The 25,572-nt window shown below is 36.0% G+C and overlaps 1 protein-coding gene across 1 annotated transcript; it reads left to right on the top strand.

Annotated features, from left to right (window-relative positions):
• Positions 1 to 5,132: 5,132 nt before the first annotated feature.
• LOC121415622 (complement factor H-like) lies at positions 5,133 to 21,986 on the top strand. The gene is made up of 19 exons (XM_041608907.1): positions 5,133 to 5,150; positions 5,388 to 5,556; positions 6,618 to 6,650; positions 7,401 to 7,586; positions 8,468 to 8,647; positions 9,433 to 9,603; positions 9,949 to 10,128; positions 10,812 to 10,985; positions 11,585 to 11,773; positions 12,093 to 12,272; positions 12,937 to 13,110; positions 13,680 to 13,859; positions 14,470 to 14,643; positions 15,109 to 15,279; positions 16,302 to 16,519; positions 17,530 to 17,924; positions 18,393 to 18,486; positions 19,132 to 19,351; positions 19,951 to 21,986. Exons 2-19 carry the CDS (start codon positions 5,430 to 5,432, stop codon positions 20,079 to 20,081), a joined length of 3,177 nt encoding a protein of 1,058 aa, XP_041464841.1. The 5' UTR covers positions 5,133 to 5,150; positions 5,388 to 5,429; the 3' UTR covers positions 20,082 to 21,986.
• Positions 21,987 to 25,572: the final 3,586 nt, after the last annotated feature.

Below are 25,572 nucleotides of genomic sequence, written 5' to 3'. Positions count from 1 at the left end.
CTCGGGTGTCGCATTGCAAAAAGAGCATAATGCATTGGTTTTCTTTCCTATTTTTGTGAGCCATTCATTTGTAGGTATTAAGTTATTTAAAATTATATAGTGTGTGATTCGAAGTCTGGTGTCAATAGTGATTTGTAATGGAAGAGTGAACAATTTGGAAGTCTGTTGCCTATCGATGTTGTAAAGTTGATTAAAGCGAGTAAACACCTTGGAGGTTTCGGAGTTATTAATATTTAAAAAGTGCGATAAAATTGCTTAGTCGATATATTCTGAATTTGTCTAAATGCAGATTCACGGAAAATAGAAGGGAAATCCCCTGGTTCTTTTACAAGATGATGGTAGTTTTGTTAAAAAAAGCTTTCAATTTTCCTGGCATTATTCTATAGCAATCTAACAATTCAAAATACTCAGTAAACTTTAACCCCTTTTCTTTCACTTCCCTCCCGCGTAGTGGGCGTCCAAATTCATCGAACTTATCAGTAATTTTAGTGAATCCTTTTTCTTTTATGTTTGGTTTATAAATAGATTTTCCTTTAAATGTGATATATTGATTGTTCCATATAAAGTCATTGGTAATATCTATTTTCCTTCCCAATAAACACCATGTTTGTAAAATGTCCATCAACCATTTTGACACTTCAATATTAAAATATTTCATATAAACATTACAATAAAAATGTATTTTCCACCGACAGGTGACAATAATTATATACATATATCTTTCCAGTCCTCCGAAGTTGAGGGGAAAAGTCTCGAAACCCATTAAATTTTGTGAGCTTGAATAATCGATTTGATGAAAGTTATCTTTAACCCCCGTCATCGTATTCTTTAACCAATACTTCACGTTTTACTCTTTCAAGACCACCCCAAATAATTCATACAGTAATGTGTTCACCGTATGAATAAATTAATAAGGTATAGATAATATGCTGGCTGCATATAACAGCTAAGAGGTAGCAAAAGTTTTCACAATTTGAATTTTCCCGTATAATGACAAATTACTGTCTTTCAATAAATTTAGTTGAGATTTAATGTTGGATGAAATTCTTTGTAATTTCGCCATTCTATCCTTAATAGAATAAGAAATGTCGATTCCAAAAATAGTCAAAACGTTCAAAAAAACTTTATATCTATTGGTATAGATGGGTGTTGCAAACTGAATTGTCCTATAAACATTGCTTTCGTCTTATCGTAATTCAGTGAGAGTGGTGAACATAATTGAAAATCATTTAAAAAGCTTCCGTGAGGTGATGATACGACTCAACGTTTGACAAATAAACCGTTATGTCATTGGCGTACATAGACAACTTAATTTCATGAGTATTTTTTAATCTTATGCCTTGAATGTTTTCATTTTTTCTTGTGTTTATGGTTAGTGTCTCCATAGCTAATATTAAAAGATATGGAGATAAAAGATCCCCCTGTCGTATTCCTTTTCCTACCGTAAAATATCCAGTTGAAACGTTATTATTCATCACACAGGTTTCAATGTTTTTGTAAAGAACACTGACAAACAAAATTGCAATAATCAATCCCAAAGTTAAAACATTTCAAAACTTTTATCGAAAATTGGTAGTTCAATGAGTCGAATGCTTTTTTTAAAATCGAGGCTTAATAAAATACCGCCCAAACGCTTAAGCCTAGTACAGAACATTGTCTCAAGTACTGTTCTCACGGCTTCGCCTATTTGTAACAAAAGCTACTTGATCACACAGCAAAAACTGTGCATGGTGTTAACCGGTGTACATAGAGGACCACACCAGTTATTTTACACCAGTGTTAAATTTGCGGTGTTAGTTTTACACCTATAGGTATTATTACAACACCTATGGTTGTAACATTTACACTCTTTGGTGTTATGTTCAATCTCTAGGGTGTTATTTTAACACCTCAGGGTGTGGTCCTCTATTAACACCAATTGGTGTCAGTTATAACACCACAGTTTTTACAATATTTTACCATCTATCATTCATCATGCATGATGAATGATAGATGGTAAAATATTTTTCAGTCTCTGTGCTCTTAAAGGCTTTGGAGCTGATCTTGATATCAACATTTAAGAGAGTTATAGGCCTATAATTTTCTTTAAACATTTTATCCTTCCATTTTTTGCTATTAGCGTAATTATACCTTGCCTCTGTGACACAAACACCATTCCTCGTTCAAAACTGTAATTAAGAGTATCTACGACCAACGGTCCAAGTTTGCTCCAAAAATGACAATAAAATTCGACGGTTTTTCCGTCGTTACCGGTTGATTTGTTCTTAGCCGCGGCAAATATAGAATAAGTACATTCCGAAAGAGATAATTCTTTCTTGACAATTAAGTCACGCTGGTTTGGCGACAACTTGGGTAAAAAAATACAGTTACTAATCGATTTGGAGTTTTCTGTTTAATATAAGTTTGCAAAGAAATTCTTAATATGAGTATTCACTTTCAAATCAAAGTATCGGTTAAAATTTCATCCCCTACTTTTAGTCTGTGTATTGTTGATCTTGCCTTGTTGACCTTTTCCAAGTTTAAAAAGAATTTGCTGTTTTTCTCTCCATATTCTACCCAGATGGCGTGGGACCGGACTATTATACCATGAGTTATACGGTCCATGTGCGCTTCAAAATCTAGCTTAGCCTTTTCATATTCGTCAACATATTTTTCACCATCTTTATCCATCAAAATCTGAAGATGTTTTTATTTCCCTTCTAGTTCCCTTTCCTGCTCTCTTAAAATTTTGGCTCTATTTAAACTATGTTTCCTAGAGAATAAACGAATATTATATTTTAAAAATTACCATCTCATACGGATGTCTTTAAATAAGAATATGCCTATATAGGTGAGGGGGCTACCAATGCAAAGACACTCCAATATAATGTATATCCGGGTATTGTTTCGTCATTCTTGGCAAACAGTTTGCCGAACTCCTACTACCGATAAGGGCGCACCTTATTTAACCATAAACATACTGTTTGTCGAAGACAGATAACAGAAGCGAGTCGGGATGTATTGGATGAAGCAATATCCTGGTTCTAGTTTAATCAAAATGATGTTGAAATGTTTCAACTTAAATTCATGTTGTTTACCAAATCAGTGGCGAGATGAGCCAAACAAAAAATGACGGGACCAAAAATGGCATACGAGCAAAGGAAAATAAAAAGCTGCGAGGGAGTGAAGCGATTGTGTAAAATGTTGGCCTTTTTAATACCCCCCCCCAAAAAAATATGATAGATCTAGACATAATATTAAAAAATCATATGACACCGACTCGTTTCCTTGCACACCATTTTTTTTGGTTGTGAAACATTTTGGGAGTCCGTGGCCTCCTAACATTCATCTGTACAAATAGAGAGACGTTAAAAATGAATTGTAAACGCGGCTGTAACGTTGTTCGTCCCACTGACTCAAGCTTGAGGTAATACCATACTGGAATGACAAAAAAACCCGTAGATATTACTCCTTCTACAACACTTTTCAAAAGATACCATTATGGTATTGCACATGAGAAAAAGAACTCCATATCGCATCAATTAACAGATGGTCCATATAATTGGTTGGTGGTGATTTTTTACCTGATTGTTTGGAAAGCATGAATGCTTGTAAGCAAGCAACCAGAGGACCGACGGCTTAAGGTCCTCTCCGAAGGACCTGGTACTGAGGATTAATGCCTTAGCAAAGGGCACTAGCGCACCAAGTGGGAATCGAACCCGGGTCATCGGAATACGAATCCCCCGCTCTCCCGACTGAGCTATCGCGCCTCCGTGTAAATTTGGTTTAATATAACTTCATAATGTATGATACCCAACGTCCAATAATCAATGTTTCTATACAGCAAAAGTTTTCTTATTGGTTTCACGCAACATCCCTTTAATGCACCATTAGCCCAAAGTCTAATAATCATCCAAAAATTTGAACGTAGATTACTATGTACACACATTATGGTAATAACAATTTTACAGGCCTCGTAAAATCTAAGGAGTCAAAGTTTGAAAACTGAAATTGAATAAAACTCAATATCTTCCCTAATTTATTGTCTACAGATAGAAGCGTAGATATTTTGTTTTTATTCATTCGTTTATCATCATTATAATTTTAATTATTATTATTATGAATATTACATGTATCACTACTATTGTCTTATTTTATCATTTCTTGGGAGTGTCATTACTTTGGAGACTAGTGAGTTTGCATCATACCCTGATATTTAATCTTATGCATGTACACAGATAGTATTTGGTAAAATAAAACTGTTTTCATTCGGAAGGGATTTGGAAACATTCGGGGAGAGATTCGACTCGTTTTGGAATGTTCAAAACCAGCCTAGTTTGGACTTGGGTTACAGCGGAACTGAATCAGCTGCGAATCGATCCGAATACACGTATTCGAGAGGATTCGGGATTGTTCTGTTCTCCCTTTCCGAATGCGGGAAAATTTGGGAGGGATTCGGCTCGTTTTGAAATGTTCCGAACAAGCGGCATACCCTCTAAATTACTCCCGAATATGGCAACAGTAATTTTCATTCGTGCCACATTCGGGATGTATTCGGATGGAATGCAGTTGGATTCTTGGATGCATTCGAGGTATTGTGGGCAGTCCTTATTGGCGATTCTGCTCTGATTCGGGACCTATCCCGAATTTCATTCGGGAGAAATCGGTTTTGGTGTGACCCTGGCTTAAATCGAGAATACACGTGCAAGGCTGATCAATCTTATGACTGGTAATAATAATCTAAATTTGCCTGGATACGATGTCTTTAGCGCATTGTAATAACAGATTCAGTATCATAATTACAATGATTCAAAGTAATTAAAGTTGTGGATTACCCCACCCCTCCAAACAAAAACTGAATAGATAAATAAAATGAAAAAAAGGAAATTGTCTCATCATGTCTAAGTTCATTATTGATTACTGTTTATCCAGAACGTATTTATTCAATGTGTCGCCAAGAAAAAGCCGACTGACATATTAAAATGTTATGTATATATGAATTCAAGCGGACGTGCTAATCCTCGGTTAATATAAAACCAAGATGGGTGTTTCGGGTCAAAGACTAAAGAAGTTAGTTACAAAGTAAACAATAATCAATCTCGGGTAGCTCTTTTGAAAGCCTCCTTCCACCCATTATACAGGCGCCTGCGAAAAGAAAATCCAAGATATTTGTGGGTTTTTTCTTTCTATTATTCTTTCTGCAAAGAGAAAGAATTCAGGATATCTTTATTGTCAACAGTGGAATTTATCTGAAACTGTCGATTCTGTATTGGTATCCAACATGGACGCAAGAGTTAGAATTTCGTAATAGTCAACTGTAAATTCTTCTTGTATTTTGTCGGTTTTGTAAGAACCACGTTTTGTTATTTCTGTACTGTCGGGGGCGTAAGGTGTTTTTTTCGTTGCAGATTGTTCTTCAGAATAACGATACCGGATGTGTGTGGTGATCGATGTTGAAATGGTGGACTAGCGGAGATCGTGTGGCTCGTTGGGAAGCCAGTGATACCCTAAGCATGAGCCTTTGTGGTTCAAAGCTCGGCCAAACCACGACGGTCCTAATTTTATTCATTCTCTCAGGTAAGCACTTAACTATTTTGTCATAAAACTCGTACTCATGATGGAAGGCCTAGTTCGTTATAAGCTATCCGTATTCTATTGGCCTGATGTTCGCCCTTGGCCTTCGGGCGTCTTAAGGAATTTTTTTTTTCGATGACTTGCCTGGCCTTGTGAATTTGCAGCCTTAAAAACCCCTGACGTTTTCAAGACATTTTATTTAAGTCCACTATCCCTTCTTTTGTTACTTTTAGTTATTACGACTTTATTGGCATTGATTTTTGTTCTGTTTCGTTTGTTTCAATGTATATAGGCCTAATGAAGGCCTGATGACGAACGGCCGAATGTTCGCCGATTAAAATTTTGCATATATGTCTTCATTTTGCGTTTATATAGTTATATACATGTACATGTGTATTACCTTTTTATGTTATACTGGCTTCCTTTTATTACTGATATTACAGTTGTTGTTGATGGTAAGTTGTATTTATTGTCATCCTAATACGGCTACTTTCAAGGCTACTACAGGTCAACTACACTAAGACGTAAGAATAGTAGCAGAAGTTTATATTACAGTAGAAGTAGATGTATAATTAGCAAAAATAGTGACAGAAAACCAAACTTTAATGGATGCTCTAAGAATAAAATTTGAACAGATTGAATCGGATAAGATAAACAAATAAAACAATAAATTTCATCAAAATTTGCTAAGGCCAAATAACAAGGAGTTATGATTTAATAATTATTCTGTTGAAAATGTTCTGTCCTCGTCAATAATGCAATGAGAGATCTGATGATGTTATATTTCCACTTACTCTTCTTTTATTTCAATATTTGAAGAGGTATGGGTGATGAATGTACAAATTTCCATCATTTTTTCTATTGATTTCAAGTCAAATCGATTTCAAATAAACACCTCGGTATGCAATTGACACTATTCAACATTGAACCTTTCCTTTTTTAATGGTACATTAAATATGAAATGTTAAGTGTGGGCCCTACTTTATCCGAAGAGGCAACAGCCTACCAAATGGTTCTTCATATTTCTAAAATAATTATTCGGTTTTTTACACACCACGTTACAGGGCTGGTCCTAACTGTGACAGGGCAAACAAGTGGTAAGTATCAACACCAATTAAAGGTACGATCATTGATGTTATTCAGTGTCAAGTACAAACATGCACTCAATTAGAAATTGATGATAGTGATATAGAGTTATCATAAAGCGCCTGTACATGTAACTGTCCGATATGACAACCCGGAGCTCCACTGTTATTTTGAAATCTAATAATTGGCAATGATTATTATTGTTTATGATAGTAATGATTATGATAACTGTGAAATTAGAAATTGATGAAAATGATAACAATAACCATACTTATGGTGTTTTAATAGGGACTATGTATTAAATAATTAGCAGCAATAGTTCAATTAGTCGATTGAGTACTAGAAGTTTTATTATTTTCATTGTTATTAGTATTACTGTTTTTATTATTATTTTATTGCATTATTATTATTATTATTGTTATCGATATTATTATCAATACTATATTTGTCATCATCAACATAATCAAATGAAATAGCAGCAACAGCAGTATTGGTAGTAGTAGTAGTAGTAGTAGTAGTAGTAGTAGTAGTAGTAGTAGTAGAAGAAGAAGTAGTAGTAGTAGTAGTAGTAGTAGTAGTAGTAATAAAAGAAAAAGATATAGTAGTAGAAGAAGTAAAGTCACGATAGTAGACGTAATTGTAGTACATAGACCTAGAATAGTAGAGAATCAAATTTATTTGTACCATCTGGGATAAAAAAAACACTGACTTAATATTTTTGTTCTGTCTCATAACCATTTCATTGGCTTCTTTATTTTCAGCACCCAGCCTCTGCTCGCCACCTGATGTAGAAGGTGGTGGGTCAGTAAGTTTTTCCCCCAACCAGACTTGCTATGATGAAGGTTCATCCGTGAACGTCACCTGTAGTGGATACCTGTTCGGAGTAAAAGAAATTGGAGAGTGCTTTGATGGATACTGGTTAACACCGCAGCAACCAACATGCGAAGGTATAATCTCATACTTTAACCTTCTAAATGCTTATTATCTTTTTGGATTGTGTCAAGAACTTTTAAACCCTCACCGCGATTAAACTTTTGTGGTATTTTCAATCATGATGAAGCCGAATAATTTGCAAGGAATGTTTGATCCGATATGATTTTAATTCGGGAATGAGCCAGGTGATGAAAATAAATCAATAAATAAACAAACACTCAGTACGATAGAATCAGAGCCCCCCCTCCCCCCACAAACACACACACATACACTCACAAAATAATAAAAATAATCAATCAGATAAGATGAATAGATATAAAAGAAATATTGATTTCCATATTAATCACGATACGAATAATATACTACAATAATAATATTAATTTACTCATTGTAGTAATGGTACAATTATATATTGTAACAACAGTAATGATGATAAGAAGAAGTTTGAAATAAATGAATTGAAAATGAAAATAAGACTATAGTCAAGGCTGTGAAGATCTAAACAAACAAAAACACATCATTTTCTACACGAAACAACGAAAAGGTTTACTTAACTATTCCAAATAAACTATACTGTGCACATTCAAAGAAGAAAAAAAATAATGTTTCGTCATACCGGCCGTTTCATCCAGATCCTTTGAAGAAATTTAATTTCAAATTCAAATTTATTTCCACAGTTAGATATATACAAATCATTGACATTAAGAGATATATTATATGTGGAGGGGTCAAAGAAAGCACAACGGCTTGTAAAAAAAAAATTAGTCCCAAAAAGTAGCACCACCCCCCCCCCCCCCCCGATTTTTTGGTTCAGTTATTATAAATGACATTGTATTGTGGTAGTATAACGTGCATTTTTGTAATTATTTTGTTTCTTCCTATGATATTTATGTAGAATCAAGTTGCCCAGTGCCCACAGATCCCCAGAACGGCTCACTAAGCCCATCGGGTAGTAACTCCTTATACGATGAGATTGAATACTCCTGTGACGAAGGCCTCTTCCTTGATGGTCCCAGCATGGCAGTGTGTACCGGGACGGGGCAGTGGTCTCCAAATACTATACCAACATGCTCTGGTGAGTACGGATGAGGTTTGATAATGATTGTTCAATGAAATAACTAAGTAAAGGAATGGTGGATTTTTTTTTCTTACCTGATTGCTAAGAAAGTATGAATGCTTGTAAAAAAAACAAGCGACCAGAGGACCAACGGATTAAGGTCCTCTCCAAGGGACCTGGTAATCATTAAGGGTAGATACCTTAATACCAAAGGGCACTTGCGCACCAAGTGGGAACAGAGCCAGGGTCTCCGGAATATAAAATCCCCGCTCTACCGACTGAGCTATCGTGCCTCCTCAAGAGAAGTTTCTCAATAGTATTTACATGTATGATGTTTGTCGGCAATTAGGCCTACTGTTGACTTTAACACTTCTACTTCTACTATGCATCCTACTTCTACTACTACTACTACTACTACTACTACTACTACTACTACTACTACTACTACTACTACTACTACTACTACTACTACTACTATTACTACTCCTGCTACTACTACTAATACTACTACTACATATACTACTATGAATGACAGGGGTCGCAGAAACGGGGGGCAGTGGGTGGGTTGCAACCCCCCTACACACTTTTTTTTCCAAAATCGTGTACCAAATCATAAAAAATTACCTTCTGATTGTGATTTTTTACTACTACTACTACTACTACTACTACTACTACTACTACTACTACTACTACTACTACTACTACTTCTACTACTACTGCTTCTACTACTACTACTTCTACTACTACTTTTACTTCAGCTAAATCATAATGATAGTATTCTGTTATTCACTTTCGTCTTGAAGGGAACTGCACGATTCCTGTTATTTCCAATGGCCAAGGTACCTCATCTGATGACGTACTTCAAGAAGGGAGTCAACTGACTATCACGTGTTCGGATGGCTATTCTCTGATTGGTATAGCCAATGTAACGTGCCACAGTGAGGAATGGAATCCGGAAGTTGGGGAGTGTTTAGGTAAAAAAAAAGAGTTTCATTGTTTTTATTTTTTTCATATTTCCAGATTCCCCATTCATCCCCCTTTTCGCCAAATTGAATATTAGTTAGGTTAAAAAGATTGCTGAAAAAGATAATGCCAGATGTGAATGAGAATTGACATTTTCATTTCTATTAGGCCCTAAATGATAGATTACCATACTTGTATTAAAGTAATGAATATACATTTAGAACAAGGCCTACGGGTTTTTTATTTTCTTTTCGTGGGGGTATTATAGTTTCAAGTTGGACGTGATTCTCTTAAATGGTTAAATATTGAGAACATCTTTTACATTTGCCATTGCTTCAATTTCGAAATTTCTTCAGCGAATTGCCCCTCACCGGACGTTGCGAATTCGGACTTTGCAACTAACCAGGGGGAGACCAACCATGGCGATTACATCATTCTCACCTGCGACGAGGGTTTTACTTCCGGTTCAGGGGAAAACGTGTCTGAGCCTTTGACCTGCGGGAATGGTACTTGGGATACAGATGTATACTGTTATGGTAAGTTTTCTTATCCGTGTTATTTGTTTTCCATTGGCATACAAAGCTGGCTTTATATGTACAGTTCTGAAGACTTTATACCACCTATTGTATCATTATTTTCCAAAGTCATTTGAATATTTGCTTGATTTGTCAGTTCTAGATCTGTAATAACATGAAGATGATAAGTATGCAAACATGCTAAAGAAAATGTAATAACAACAATAATACTGTCGTCATGTCAGCGATGTCAGGCTTTAACCAGTTTGTCTTTCATCGATTGGTTGACTAATATCTAATCGAATTAATAACATGAAGTCCAATGTTGACGTCTATATTTTTCTAAACGCCAATAGCCATAAAATAGTTCCTTTACGTAACGGAATTTCACAAAATTATCAGGGGGAAATAGCTAAAAAAATGTACGAATAGGCACCACAGTTTGTTAATTAACAGCTTTCGGACAGGTTAAGGTCAAGTTCGGTGTTAATATGTTGGTGCCAGCACCATTCCTATAATAAAGTTGGTCCTGGGATTCATCTCACCAGGCTTTGAGCCATCAGTGACATAATTTGGATTATTTTAGTAACCTCTGAAGTTCATAGGAAATCTGGGAAAGACAGTCTTGTGCTTTCAGTGCCAGTACCAGTGCCAAAATCAAACTTGAAATCATAATGGTGCCTTTAATACATTTCTTTTAACAGCTAATTGCCCATCGATCTCGCCCCCTGACGATGGATTCGCTAACAGTCTCGTCGAGCCGTTCTATCATGGTCGTATCGTGACATTTAACTGCAGCATCGGGTTCACTTTGGTTGGGGATACCAATTCGACGTGTAATGATGGAAGCTGGACAAATGCCGTTCCCGAGTGCAAAGGTATATATGGAATCCGTTTCTGCATTAATTTCGTATGTTGTAATAAAAGTTTTGTTTTTCTTTACGTTGACCATGATGGGGTACTATTCTTTCATTTTACAATTGAAATTCGAATCACGAATTAAAATTCGAATTACTCGCTACTCCGGCCTGCATAGCCATTATGACTGGAGAATTTTACAGACCTGCTAATAACTGAATGAATGATTCCCGACACTGCCCCTGGCCAAGGCAATTTTATCTACATTGCTCTTTTATCTTGCAACAAATAAATGAAAATGCTTCATGCATTATTGATACCAAAGTGTGCACGTTTTGTGGGTGTCTTTTTGTTTTAAGTAACCAGGTCATACTGTCAAGACAGCGGTGGCGATGCGGCCTTTGTAGTATCGCGAAACGCACAAGTAAAGTGGATAATGTTACTTTTTTGCGTCCTCCTTTGAATAAAAGAAAAAATCCGGAAGGGTAGGAGGTACTCGTCATAAGCTTACACCAAAAAAAAAATCTTGATTGGGCTCTGCTTTTATTGTATCAACCATTGTCGTCAAAGTTTTGAAAGCATACTAACCAGTTTTTTTCATGAACCCATAATTGTTTAGCCGACTGCTTGGTGCCTTACATTGAGAACTCAAACCTGAACGACACGACGAATAGCACGTACGTTCCACACGGTAGTTCAACGATGGTTACCTGTTACGATGGCTTTACGTTCGGGTTCGGATCTGACTTCGATGGCACTCTTACATGTGATGATGGGGTTATTGATAGCTCCGGAATAGAATGCCTCGGTGAGTTAATAGATATACACACTTAAGATGTTGTGCAACATACTGTCAACGGTGTTGGGTAATCATGGTAATGTATGTTGGTAAACAATATATATATTCTGGGCAATTATTATCCAATTGAGCAATTATTTAGTTTTTATTTCCCAATTTGGACAGATTTTAACCAATAGTTGTGTGGACAGTATGTTGCCCAGTAATGATTAACAAATTTTCATTTTTGCCCAACCTTTTTAAGAGTGTATATTACTGCCAGAACAAAACAGCTATCAAGAAAAACCCGAAATGTACTAATGATAGCATTCTATGTTATACCTTTCAGAGAATTGTGCAAGTCCCACAGTGCCGAATTCTAACCTGGCAAACCAAACCAACGTATTTCCATATGGAGCGTCACTTGTCGTTGAATGTGACGATGGCTTCAGTTCTGGATCCGGATCGTTAAAGGACGAACTACTCGTCTGCGAAGGCGGCTCTTGGAATGACAGTGTATACTGCTACGGTAAATATATAATCCGTAACGTTGGTGAAAATATGTTCTCGAAAACACACAAAACTCGAGATCAGAATTAAGAAAGGAGTAGAGACATGAAAGAACATATAACTACACACCCTTCTTCAGGTCAGTATACCACAAGACCTGAAATTGCGTTTTGCGCTCATATTTTGGTTATTGTAATATGTATCGTATTCATACTTGCAATAAAGTGCTAAAATCAATTTTTTTACAAGTCACTATATCAAGTTATTCATTTCGGCCTAATGAAAAAACCTAACTATGTTTGTAAAACAACTTACTTGACTTAAAATTTGGACATTGGGACGATCAGAATGAGAGAGAGAGGGGGAGAGGACCTTCCCTCTCTAAAACAACCGGGCTGTCGAATGCTAAGTGACACCGATCACCCCCCCCCCCTATGACGCGATCCACAGTACGCTAGCCGCGGCAGCGGTATGACACTGCCTGATGTGGCCAATTCAAATCAATGTTAGACTTGAAAGAAATATTAATGCCCCCCACAAAAAAATCAACCAATAATAATAACGAAAAAAAATAAACAAATAAACAAACACCTTTTCAGTTGAAAACGATTTTCTCTTTCATGTGGTGGTAATATCTATAACTATTTCTTTACCGAATCATCTCCATTTACCTGTTATTTCAGAAAATTGCCCCAATATATCAGCACCAGATGGAGGAAATATGTTTCCCGATCCCGCATCATTTTACCACTCAAACTTGGTCTACTTCAACTGCAGCGAGACCTATCTCTTCGTCGGCCAACCTAATCTTACTTGCGATAACGGTACTTGGTCCGATCCTGTACCAGACTGCAAGGGTAAGCTTCTTCGAGTCAAGGGGTGCTGAACTTAGAGCACGGTGTATCCCCTAAATAGGCCTATATATATATATATATATATATATATATTTATACATACAGATGAGGGTGCGTGTGTGTATTGTGAATTTTGTTATTTTATTATAAATATGAGGTCATTTGAACTCCTAGATAATGATACTGGAAGCTTACTTACTGAAAAAAAATCTTTGGTGAATAATGTGTTAGATAGTATGTTGATCGGAAGGAACACATTGATTGTAGCGAATGTTTGATATACATGTAAGACTACCACAAAATGTTGCATTCTCTAGTTAAGGGTGCAGCAGCCCCATGAAAGGGGGGTCAAGTCTGGAGATGGCGCTGTCTAAATTGGCAGTTGGACAGTTAATACTTTCAAGTATTACAGAGTGTGTTTGGATTTTTTAAAACACCTATGTACAGTGTATAATGTCATGTGTAAGGTGTAAGTGGGGTGTGTGTGAGACAGGACTGGTGTGTGTGTGAGGGTATGTGTGTATATATTTGTTGGATATTTTATTTCGCTTCTTCGCTTTAATGATTTGTAGCAAGCTGTGTAGGGCCCGATGTGGAAAACTCAAATTTTGCCAATTCGACTGTCTTGACCCAACACGGTGACTTCGTTGAGGTGCAGTGCGATGACGGATTCACTTCCGGTACCGGGGATGAGGCGGAAGAGGTCGTATACTGTGATGATGGTGGTTTCAACAGGACTGTTTATTGCTATGGTAAATAAGTAGGGGTTTTCTTCTTTGAAAAAAAAGAGTTTGTTTAATTAACAGGATTGAATTATAGGTTTGAGATCAGTTCCGAAAGTAGTATAATTCGTAGTAGTCGTAGCAGTAGCAGCAGCAGCAGTAGTAATAGTACTCGTAGTAGTAGTAGAAGTAGTAGTAGTAGTAGTAGTAGTAGTAGTAGTAGTAGTAGTAGTAGTAGTAGTAGTAGTAGTAGTAGTAGTAGTAGTAGTAGTAGTAGTAGTAGTAGTAATGATAGTAGTAGTATAGTAGTAGTAGTAGTAGTAGTAGTAGTAGTAGTAGTAGTAGTAGTAGTAGTAGTAGTAGTAGTAGTAGTAGTAGTAGTAGTAGTAGTAGTAGTAGTAGTAGTAGTAGTAGTAGTAGTAGTGATAGAAGAAGTTTCATGTTTCAAGTTAGGTTTCTTTTAACTGAAATGAATTCAGCAACGATGCTCCACAATTATTCAATTTCATCTATCATTCCTTTTTAGTTACTAACAATTTCTATTTCATATGATTGTTTACTGTCTAGTCCTTCTTTCTTAGTTATCATTATATTTGTACAAAGGAAATAAAAAATCTTCACTGTCTGGTTCTAAATCCAGAAAATTGCCCGAATATAACCGGGATCGAGAACGGAATAGTGGAATTATCCGGACCTCCTCATTTCTACGGGGACAGTGTCAATTTCACCTGTCTCACAAACTATACACTCGATGGTAATCAGACGATCACGTGTCTCGATGGCGAATGGAGTTCGAACTTCCCAGAGTGCAAAGGTACTGTTTTGTTGTTGTTGTTGTTGTGGTAATTTGATAAAGAACTAGTCTTCCGATGACAGACCAGAATTTTATAGTTTATCCGCATAGCAGCTCATTAATGTATTTTGCAAAATCAATTCCAAATCGAATAAAAAACTGATTGAATTTTTAAGCAATGTCTATTTATTTATTCATTTGAATATGAAAAGTATATGTTTATTAGGTCCATTTTCCAATGAGGTAGTGTTAGTTATTTCAAGTTTTTCTTTTTATTGGTATTGTATTTTGATCGCTTAAAATATTAATTAAAGTGAATTGATTTAGTTTGCTACGTTAGGGATGCAAAATGCAATCCACGCATTCCTCCTAACCCTTTTAATTTCTAGCATTCAATTCACTTATCAAATTATTCCCAATGTATTTTATTTTCCAAACCGCCAATTGATTGATATCATTCTTTCTTGGGGTTCTCTGATGTCACAGCGGACTGCCGAGATCCAGGCACACCTGTCAATGGTAGCCAGGTCGCAAATTCCTCGTACTCACACGGAGGACAGGTCTCTTTCGAATGCGATCCCGGATTCGATATCCTAGGCTCGGAGACGATAACTTGCGACAATGGAACATGGTCAGGTCTTGTCCCGATTTGTGCAGGTATTTACATTCCTATGCCCATTACTTTGGTTTAAACAAATATTAAACATGAATTATGCTTGACAGTAGAAAATAACAATTCACCTCCCTGGGGTCCTTAACACAGAGTTTTGCGAAAGTCTGGGGCTGGTATTATTATTATTATTATTATTATTTATTTCGGCAATGAAAATTGAAAGAAATTGGTACAGTGTATACACATTATAAACATAACAGAGTATAGATTGAGCACCCACTGGACTGCCAGGGTCAAATAAAGTTAACTTAATTACTGTAGTCAATAAAGACCATTTGACCCTATCCAGTGGGTGCTTACATAAAACAGAAGCGGATAAAAGAGTGGGTATGAACAAAAATGTTTAAGATCAATTATAATAGAATAAAATAACATAGGTCTACTTAATAACACTTCATCTTAACTTAGAATATCGAAATTAGCTGTTTAAATAAAGAAATAATGAACTCATGCAAGGGAACTTATGGTCATTCATTAGGCATGAAATTTTTCCTTAGTTAAAAAATTTAAGAAACAAGAGAGACAGAGAGAGAGAGGGGGAGAGAGGAGGGGGGGGGGTGACGTGACGATGGCGATGGAAGTTTTAGATTAAGGAAAAGTCCTAAAAATATTTTTAAACGACTGATAATGACATCCGATATGAATCAATTAACTTATTTATTTTATTAAAAGTGAATTAATTTAGATGATGTGAATTGATTTAGATAAAAATAGAATAATTTTCTAATGACCTCAAATAGCAGGTACTGTCCAGATGCCCGACGTAGTATTAACCCGTAAAGGTCTACATTAAAAAAAGCAAGCCTTAAATCATGTCATACTTATCACGTATGTACTTAATATACTTTAATCATGTTAATAGTTATCAAAAGAATGGATTTTACGGTTTCAAGTTCAAGATTCAAGTTTGATTAATGAAAATAAAAACCAGACTTATGAGAACAAACAAAGGCCAATGATCAGATAACATTATAAGCACGTAATACAAATATTTGTACAATTTCAGAATCCACCCTGGTCGATCAAATAACCCTGACTTGCGCGTATGATAGCTTTACGGTACAAGTTCCATACGCTTTGCTGGACGGGCTGACCCCGGAACAACTCGTGTTGGAGAACAATGTGAACTGTACTGGGGTGAACGATTCCTCGGGTGTAGTCAACATCACCTCCAAGCTTGGAGATTGTGGGACTGAACTCATCGAAGAAACGGACTCTGATGGCGTAAGTTGATAAAGCCACTCTTACTCAATTTCTTAAAAGCTTATTCGTGGGACATCTTTTAAAGGTTCAAAGCGGGGTGAAAAGAGTGATATAAAATACAACATTGAGTTAGTTTTCAGTGACAGGGAAACGGGATACGATAATCGGATGTTATAACAATAGCTTGCCAAATGCCCCCCTGGTGAAAACGGATGTTATAACAATAGCTTGCCAAATGCCCCCTGGTGAAAACAAACCCGTTCTAGTTGTCACTATTGTTTACTTCTTGAACCCATGTCTATCTTATGGTTGGATGATGTACCTTTTAGATTCTTGTGAATTTAAGAAATAAAAATATGAATATGATATAGGAACATCAGAATGGCCTTTGAAAGGGGGAGGGGGAGATGATGCTGACTATAAAAAAACTAATCAGCTGCTGGCAATTTTTATGTTTATGTATACACGTTCAATGAAAGAAAGGGCATCCTTGACCCATGTGATTATAATACCACTCTAACACTTTACAAAAAAATCCTGCCATTTCTTCTTGTCAGTAAAACATATATGGTGTCACACCATGCAGATTTAAGATGATAATACATATTATGAAGCGAATGATATTTAAAAAATAAAAAAATCACATTAAAAGTCCAAAAATATCAACAGTTTAATACAAATATGACGTTCGATAGAAACCTATACAAATAAAGGACTCAATAAATGAATAAGTAAGTAAATAAATAAAGAAATACAGAAGTAAATGAGTAAAAAAAAATAGATTAATAAATAAATGAATGAATGAATAAATAAATGGATAGGTAATGTGAAATTTTCAATTAGTACGTCAAATTTGAATAGAACAAACGCGATCATGAGTTTCGTAAAAGTACTCTCATACTTTGCATAAGTATTTTGTATTTTTTTGTAACAGTGAAAAAGAGTGTACCAACATGTTTTTACATTTGAGGTCGAGGAAGACACAATCATGTAGAAAACACAAATTGTTAATGTGTTTGTTTCTGTTTCAGGTTGACACGACATACTACGACATCTACAAGAATCGTGTCATAGCGTACTCGCCAACTGGTGTGCTTTCTGGCCCTGAAGTTGACTTACCCCTCACCTGCACATACGATCGTGAACGACTTCTTGATGGAGTCAAATACCAACTCAACAACTACACCATATCCCGATCCCTCGCCGAAGACGGCACTTATCAGTTCTTGTTCGCTGTCTACGAGGACGAGAGCTTCGACATCGTCGTCGACGACAGTGTCGTTTACGTAGATTTGGGAGAGGATGTGTTTTTCGGAGTTTCGTTGATGGGCGCTGGAGGGACGCTCCGGGTCAACGCCCGGACTTGCTGGGCGACCCCCTCCTCCCAGTCGACGGATAATATCCGTTGGGAATTGGTCGCCAATGGGTAAGTACTTATATACCCCCTCTCTCGCTCTATTTCACCCCCCCCCCCGTCTTTAATTTCTAAATACTGTTCAAATCCTATCAACCCTTTAGCTCTTAAAAGATCACAAGAAATGTCTTGATTTCAGAGCTAAACGCATTATGGGCATGGACATTTCTTCATCGATCCCCACAGAAGCTTCAAGAGGATTCCCCTTTGACTAATTCTACTTTCCATTTCCACCTCCTCATTTATAATATTACGTATCATGTTCCCCAATTAATTAAATCAATAATAAATATTTTGTGTGTATCGTTGGAATAGATTATAACGTGTGTCCTTCCAGGATCAAGATGACCAATATTGCTGTAGCGATCAGAAAAATATTGTAAATACAGTTAATAGCAAACCGGACATACCTATTTCATAAAGCAACCCAAGCAATAATGTGGTGTTATTTCTGCCTTCTTGTTTGTTTTTTCCCAATAGATGTCCGAAGGATGATGCTTTCCTTTTCTATGAAGATGACACACGTGCTCTTTTCAGTTTGTCAAGTTTTCGATTTCTAAACGAAGGTGACTCGGTAAGAATGAATAATTACATGTATACTATCATTATTTATTATTATTATTGTTTGGCGTCACCTGAGCCTGTGAGGAGAAAGGCGAACTAAATCACTATGACTCGCAGGTCTTTCCTCCCGACATGCCCGATATAACTGACGGGGGGGGGGGGTGCAGGTGGAACACTACATCCGGGATTCCCCCTACTCTTATACGAATAGTGCAGTGGTATCTTAACGTGAAAAGATGGTGACTCTCTTCTACACGGGACCTCCATTTTATGTCCTGTCCGAGGGACGGAGTGTTTTCCACTGTAAAATAGCCTGCATCTACGGAACAGGGGAGAGACATTTACACACCGGCTTCAGTCATTCGACCGGGGTGGACTCGAACCCACGATCTCTGGTTCTTCAGGCAGACGCTTTACCAACTGAGCCAACTTCGCTCTCTTTAATCGATAATTAAATGAACAATTTATTGATAAATGTCAATACACTTAATGAGATTTTAAGCTTGATGTAATAACCTTTTTGGATTGATGAAAGTTTCTGATGGGTATATAAACCTGTTAAATATGATCTGTGTCAGAGTCTGCTCTAGTTTAGAAACATATCCCTTGAACATACTGCCAAGTTTAACAGTCTGAAAATAATTTCCTTTCATAGGTATATATCCATTGTGACGTATTGGTGTGTGAGCTGTCTAATTCGCAGTGTAATAATCCCTGGGAAGATTGCTCTGGTTCGAGCAGTAGACGACGAAGGAGAAGTGCTGCACATATTGGCCCAACTAAGAAAAAGAGGTTGAGAGTTGGGCCGTTCAGACGAATAGAATCATCGTACTCGTACAGTCGTCATGTTTTGCCGGATTCCTCGCAACGCGAAGGTATTAGATAGAGCCAATACATATTTCAAATTTAGTTTGTGATTAAAATAATATACAGCAATTTTGTTGGGACCCAAAAAACGGTTCGTATAAGTAAAGTAGTTTTCTCTTTTTTGTACATTAATATTCATGAAGTCAAATCTAGATTTGATAGTACAATTTGACAGAATCGCTTACATTTAGGCGGCAATGCCGGGATTATTTTCTCTTAGCAATGTCGACATAACATATTCCGAATCCCATTAACAAACTTAAGAGCACCGCAGTTTGACTTGGGGGAAAGCGTGGTATACCATGTTTTCCCACGTCAGTCTCACTATTAATGACACTACAAACAAATCATTGCAAATCAAATTTTTTATAACCTTAAGATTCCTCAAACAAAATTATAACAGTGCAAAAAAAAACCAGAAAAAAAAATGACCAGAAAGATATTGTTAAAGATGACTTTATTTTTCTTCCACAGTTTAAAAGCAAATAATGAGCTAAACAAATATCAATATCATCTTTAAATAAAGTAATGCAAGATCGAAATAAAGTTATATAATATTAAAGTATAATGAAACTAATATAAAGTTAATTCATTTCATTTCTTATAGGGTTGCCCTCTGTAGCCGGATCTCTTACAGCTTATATCGTCATCATTGTGAGTTTAGCTGCAATATGCTTGGTCCTCATCGCCAGTCTTTCATTTGTAACCACGAAGTTGCTCATGGCGAGAACAAAGTAACGACCGTTGATCAGCAACGTTTACTAATACCACCTGTATTAGATTGAACTGAAATCGGTATATGGTCAACCATTTTCCAGATGGATGCGATTTGATGATGCTTGCGTTGCTGCGCATGATCAGATCAAATTGTAAGAACGATAAAAACAGAACAACATTGGTTCCAGGAGTGTAATGATGACAAGCAGGAAAGTCGTCACTTCATCGCGCCTTTTTTCTGAGCATGCAGGTCTCTTTTCTTCGAACAGGATTCATGAAATTGTTACCAACCAGAACTAAGTTAGTCGAATTCTCGAAATCAATGGGAATTCTGAATGGAATCGTTTCTATGGGATCATCATTTGCTCCATGGATCTGCACCTTGATAACAAAACTATTTTTTGACATGCCAAATTGAAGCTATCGGTATTATGATAGTAATATCAAGAAATGAAATGAAGATTAATCATGTCAGAAAATTATATCACCGAGTGTGTTTGGTTGAAACGAAAACTACATATTAATTTCATATCTATCCTTCGAATTCGAATATTAAGCGTCAACCGTGGTCCATCCAATCAAAGGGATTGATTTGTCTTACTCCATCCCAGGTCTTCCATTAAAAAAATGATGGCATCTTTCTGATACTCTGTTTTCTATTTTTTCGATCGATGGTTGCATAGAATAAAACTTGAACTTGATGTATTAAACAAAAAGAAAATCATTTCAATTAAAAGCGCACCAAAGCCGAGTGTATTATCTGTATCCGCTGAATATGAAATAATTTCAAAATGGCGCACGTTAATTTCGTTGGCATTTTACCGTCAGTCTGAAATGTCAAACTTTAAAAGGTAAAGCAGGCAACACCTGGTTGATAGAGCACTTAAAAACGCCTGACAGGTGATTGGTTGGGCCTTGTTCAATATATTTTTTTTGTTGGTCACCCATAAGTTTTTCTTCTAATCAACGAGTTACTTTTCATGGGACCATTACCCCCCCCCCCGGCTTGTACTTGTCACCCTTTCGATAAGTCATTTGTTGAAAAAAATTAGCATAAATAGACTGGTAAGGTGTCTTAGAGTTGATATTGGAAATTATCTCCTTTCTCTGATGACAAACATTGGTAGTAATTGTAAAGAAATGTATTATTAATGACATTTATCAAAGAACAGCTTTATGATTAAAAAAAAAATCGATGTTTACAATGCCTATCGCATGAAACTGAATGTAAAAATTCATAGGCCGTATATAAAAATGATTGTTTTAGAAGCATTCTTTACTTCTGAAATTCCATTCTCTTTTCATATTTTTATCGAGAAAATTGTACCAGAAATAATAGCTAAAATGAAGAAAATCTTGAAAGTATCTCCAATTCAAAAACAACAAACAAATCTTTATAATCTCAAGTGTGTCTAAAGTAGTAGAGAACCTGGTTTGAAAACAACTTGTATATGTTTTATTACTCAGACTATGTCAATTGTGTGGCACTTTTATATCTAATAACTTATGATCTGATGTTTCTAGCACTTAAATATTAATAGCAATTTCATTTTTTTATTTGTTCAGAAAACAGAGAGGCAATCAAGCGGCAGAGCACCGTAGTATGTTAATAATCTTTTTAATAATTTTTTTCAATATACGTAACAATGGCGAGTTATGAATACAATGACGAGTGTATCATTTAATTTTTCGGTAATCACTATTAGGATATGTCAATTGGCTATTTCATTCACAGTAGTAGGTAGAACAAACCTGAATGCTCTGCCTGAATATTTGTTCTTGCACGCAAAAGACTTTATCTTAACGATAGTAGTACCAAGATATTTTTATGTAAACGTTTTGTTGACACGCTGCTGAATGGGAAGAAGACCAAACATAATTTGAAACGCATTCTCAATGTGATTGATAACTTGTCTCCTACCACACGCTACACGTAAAAAAAATCATAAAGCAGTATAAATGTTTTACATGGAAACTTGTAATACGGACTCACTAGTCAGGCGTGCTGGTACTCTTTTAAAAATGTTGGGCAACATACTGTTCACACAACAATTGGTTAAAACTTCATTCAGTTCTGGGTAGTTTTAAACCAATAATGTGTGCTTTGGGTGAAAACTACACAGTATTGGTTGAAAACTACCCAGAGTTGGATAATTTGTTTAACCGACTGTTGTGTGGACAGTATGTTGCCCAATATTTTCAAGAGTGTATATGGATGTAATGATTAATGTCTGATTCAATTCGATTCAATTTGTATGTATTTCATTCTCGCTTTAATACATAATACAACATGTGCGAAACTATTAACAAACAATTCAGAGTAAAATTGGAAATAAAATGGTGAATTGCATGAATAAAGCCAAGAGGCTGTGAGAGATTGATTAGTTGGAAATGAGACTTAAAAATATTAATCGTGATTTTAATGAAGTATTTGTCAGGTAAGTATTCAAGGATCTCGATTTATTTATAAATGGTTCATTGTTTATTAAAAAAAAGAGATTTAAAACAGGGAAATGATTGCACCTCTTTTGTCAAAACAAATTGTTTATTAAAATAACTGGATGTTTATATCAATTGGATTTGTGTAAAGCAATGTAAAAATTATGTAAAAAATAATCTCTTTATAATTGCCTATATTACCATCTCTGTTGTCTTGTTTATTTTGTGCCATTTTAGGTGTTTCTTCTTTGCTCTGTCTTTCAAAGAGCAATATGAGATTGATTCAAACAAATTTCAAATGGCAGTTGATCTAAATTTGTAAAATAAAGAGTAAGTTTAGAACAAATTCAATTTGAATTTGATTTCAATCTATCGTAACTTTTTTGTAAAATGGGGACCCTTTATATGAAGATAACCAATGATCTCTCTTTTATTTTAAATCAGGCTATTGAGCATAATGGGTGTTATTAAAATCCAAGCTATTGAGATACAAATATTTGCTTTATACAACATGAACAAGTCGTGATAACGTTATGACAGGTTTGTGTATGAACATCACACACAATTTTTGCTTCACAGAAGGCACCACAAATTCCATCTAGTTATTAAGTGAGAAATCTAAAATCGTGGGGGGAAAAAGTTTCCAATACGATTTTTTTTTGCGTTCTACAATTTGTTAATACCAAATATCATGCTGAAGAGCTGTCGGAATATACAGAAATGATACATTCATTAAACGCTTGCCTCTTTTATTCTCGAAAACTGGCAGCTTTGAATAGGGATTAATTTAGTGACTCGTGATATACACGGTGTTTCTTTAAAAAAGAAGAAAGCATGCGCGAGAGCGCACGCGTGTGAGAGCGCACGCGTGTGTTTTGGAAAGTAAGAGGGGAGGGATGGGTGTCAGAGAGGAAGAGAGAGGGGTGGGGAGGGAGTCAGAGAATGGAATATATCATGGATATGGCGACCTGTATGTTCACATAGTCTACACTCTAAAAAATGAAGTGCTAATTCAGCTCTAAAAGAGCGTGTATAGTGACTGCACTTCGGAGTGCTGATTTGAGTTCAAATTTGAACTAGACAAATCAGCACTCCGAAGTGCAGTCACTATACACGCTCTTTAAGAGCTGAATTAGCACTTCATTTTTTAGAGTGTATACAACCCAGTTTCACCTCTTCTACAATGCATGTAAGTTTCTGTCAGATCTAAATATAAAAAAAAAAACGAGTTGTTCCAAGGTTACCAGATTAAATTTCGATGTAAAAAGTTTTTATTTTAGACTGTGCTCCAATTCCGAGATTGGTTAAGATAATGTTACAATACTAAATAAATAAGAAGCTGAGAAAATTCCCCTTTGGCAAAGACAATAGAGATGTTAACAAAAAAATACCCACATGACCATGATCTGGCTAATTGTAATTGAAAAAATTATCTTAAAACTTGTAGTGGCATGAAAGGGGAAAAAGTTGATAAAACTTTGATTTCGAGAATACTCTTACTATAGATAAATATTAAAAATCAATTTTACATGGATATCTTGATCCATCAGCAAACTGAAGGAGCAAACTGCTTTGCTCCTGTCAAATATCCTTGGAGAGCAAAACAGAAAATAAGTGTCAACTGGTTGGTTCGATTTATATTGTTTTATTACCGAAGGGTAATTGAAAGGGGGGTATTTAGCGGTCAGAAATTTGTGTTCATTATTGGAACATTTTCAGGAAATGAACGGCCACGTCTCCTACCGAGCGAGAAAATGTATAGCGAGTAGCCACGCACTTGTAGAACCTTATCAAAGAAAATGTTACATGATTAGCAGTATAGCCAATATTTGCATATCATTATTTACGACCCTCGTTTTTTTAATTAAATTTAGAAAATAGTTTATACATTCTTTAGTGTGAGTGAGAAGAAATGTGGCTGTTGATTATTGAAGGGATAGTTACTATACATGGATTCCGGGGGGGGGCACATCTGGCTCGTGCCCCCCCCCCTTTTGGGAGCCATTATTAAACTTTCTAATGCAAAAATACAATTTTCACCCAAGTTTTTTGCTTATCAAATTTGTTGCGGACGAAATGACTTTAAATTTTTAGGTAAAGACCCTTTTTTTCTTATCGAATTTTCCTCGGGAAAATGTGCATCCCCTTTTGGAAAATCCTGGCACCGCCCCTGGTTAATATATAAAGCCATGGCCACATATTCTGATAGGTAAAGCTGTACCGTACAGGAACTCTGTATGCAGGGATAGGCCTCTCAGCGGAACAACCAAGTATGAGTTCTGAATCTTCAGTGGCATCGGCACACCACTATCACATTCCATTATTAGTATATTTTCTTATATCCACGATATCGGTGGGGTGGGTTGCAGCGGAAGCACTTCCGAATATAGCACTAGATTAGATATGGACCTTCGTCGCTATTTGTTTGGAAAACCCTGCACTCACTCATTGCAGGTATGCACGCCAATACATCAGCCCTCTCTCTCTCTCTCTTCACTTTTTTTAATCTTGCAATATTTATTGAACATATAAATCAACATCAACAGTTATAAAATAATTAAAGATCCACAATTACAAATCATGGGGAAAAAAGAAAATTATATACACAAAGCAACTGGGAGTGAAACATTAATAGAATTACATTCAAATCAAATCTAGTATAGGGGAAGGTTAAGAGAGAGAGAGGACCGCAGGTATGTATACAAAATGCAAATGAGTGACAAATAACTAGTAATGTCCAGATCTAGTCTAGCATAGCACATAATGAAAAAAATGGCCCAACATTTTACAGTCTTCTTTTTTCGAACCACAGTTCATATGATTGACGTATACTCACTAGGTAGACTACGGTAAAATAATATGCCTTTCCCTGCTCAACAACAACAACAACAACATATATTCTTCTACTTAAGATGATAAATGTACTAATTTTGTCTATCCAATACCTGTAAAGAAAAATGACAAGAAACGAATACTAAAACCAAACTTAAACGTAAATAAAAGCAGGACAGTGGCAAATAATCATGCTGCGTGTTTGAAAAAAACGAACTTATTATTTTTTTCAGTCACATTG

This window comes from Lytechinus variegatus, chromosome 5 (assembly GCF_018143015.1).
Source record: "Lytechinus variegatus isolate NC3 chromosome 5, Lvar_3.0, whole genome shotgun sequence".
Lineage (NCBI taxonomy): Eukaryota > Metazoa > Echinodermata > Echinoidea > Temnopleuroida > Toxopneustidae > Lytechinus > Lytechinus variegatus.
Note: the sequence above shows the minus strand (reverse complement) of the source record. Positions and strands in the feature narration are given on the sequence as shown.

What these genes read in the sequence shown, in the direction of transcription:
- LOC121415622 (XM_041608907.1), top strand. Translation starts at nt 5,430, where the DNA reads ATGTTGAAATGGTGGACTAGCGGAGATCGTGTGGCTCGTTGGGAAGCC. An exon ending in TGCCGTTCCCGAGTGCAAAG is followed by an intron (nt 10,986 to 11,584) that starts GTATATATGGAA and finishes ATAATTGTTTAG; the next exon opens with CCGACTGCTTGGTGCCTTAC. An exon ending in TCCTGTACCAGACTGCAAGG is followed by an intron (nt 13,111 to 13,679) that starts GTAAGCTTCTTC and finishes AATGATTTGTAG; the next exon opens with CAAGCTGTGTAGGGCCCGAT.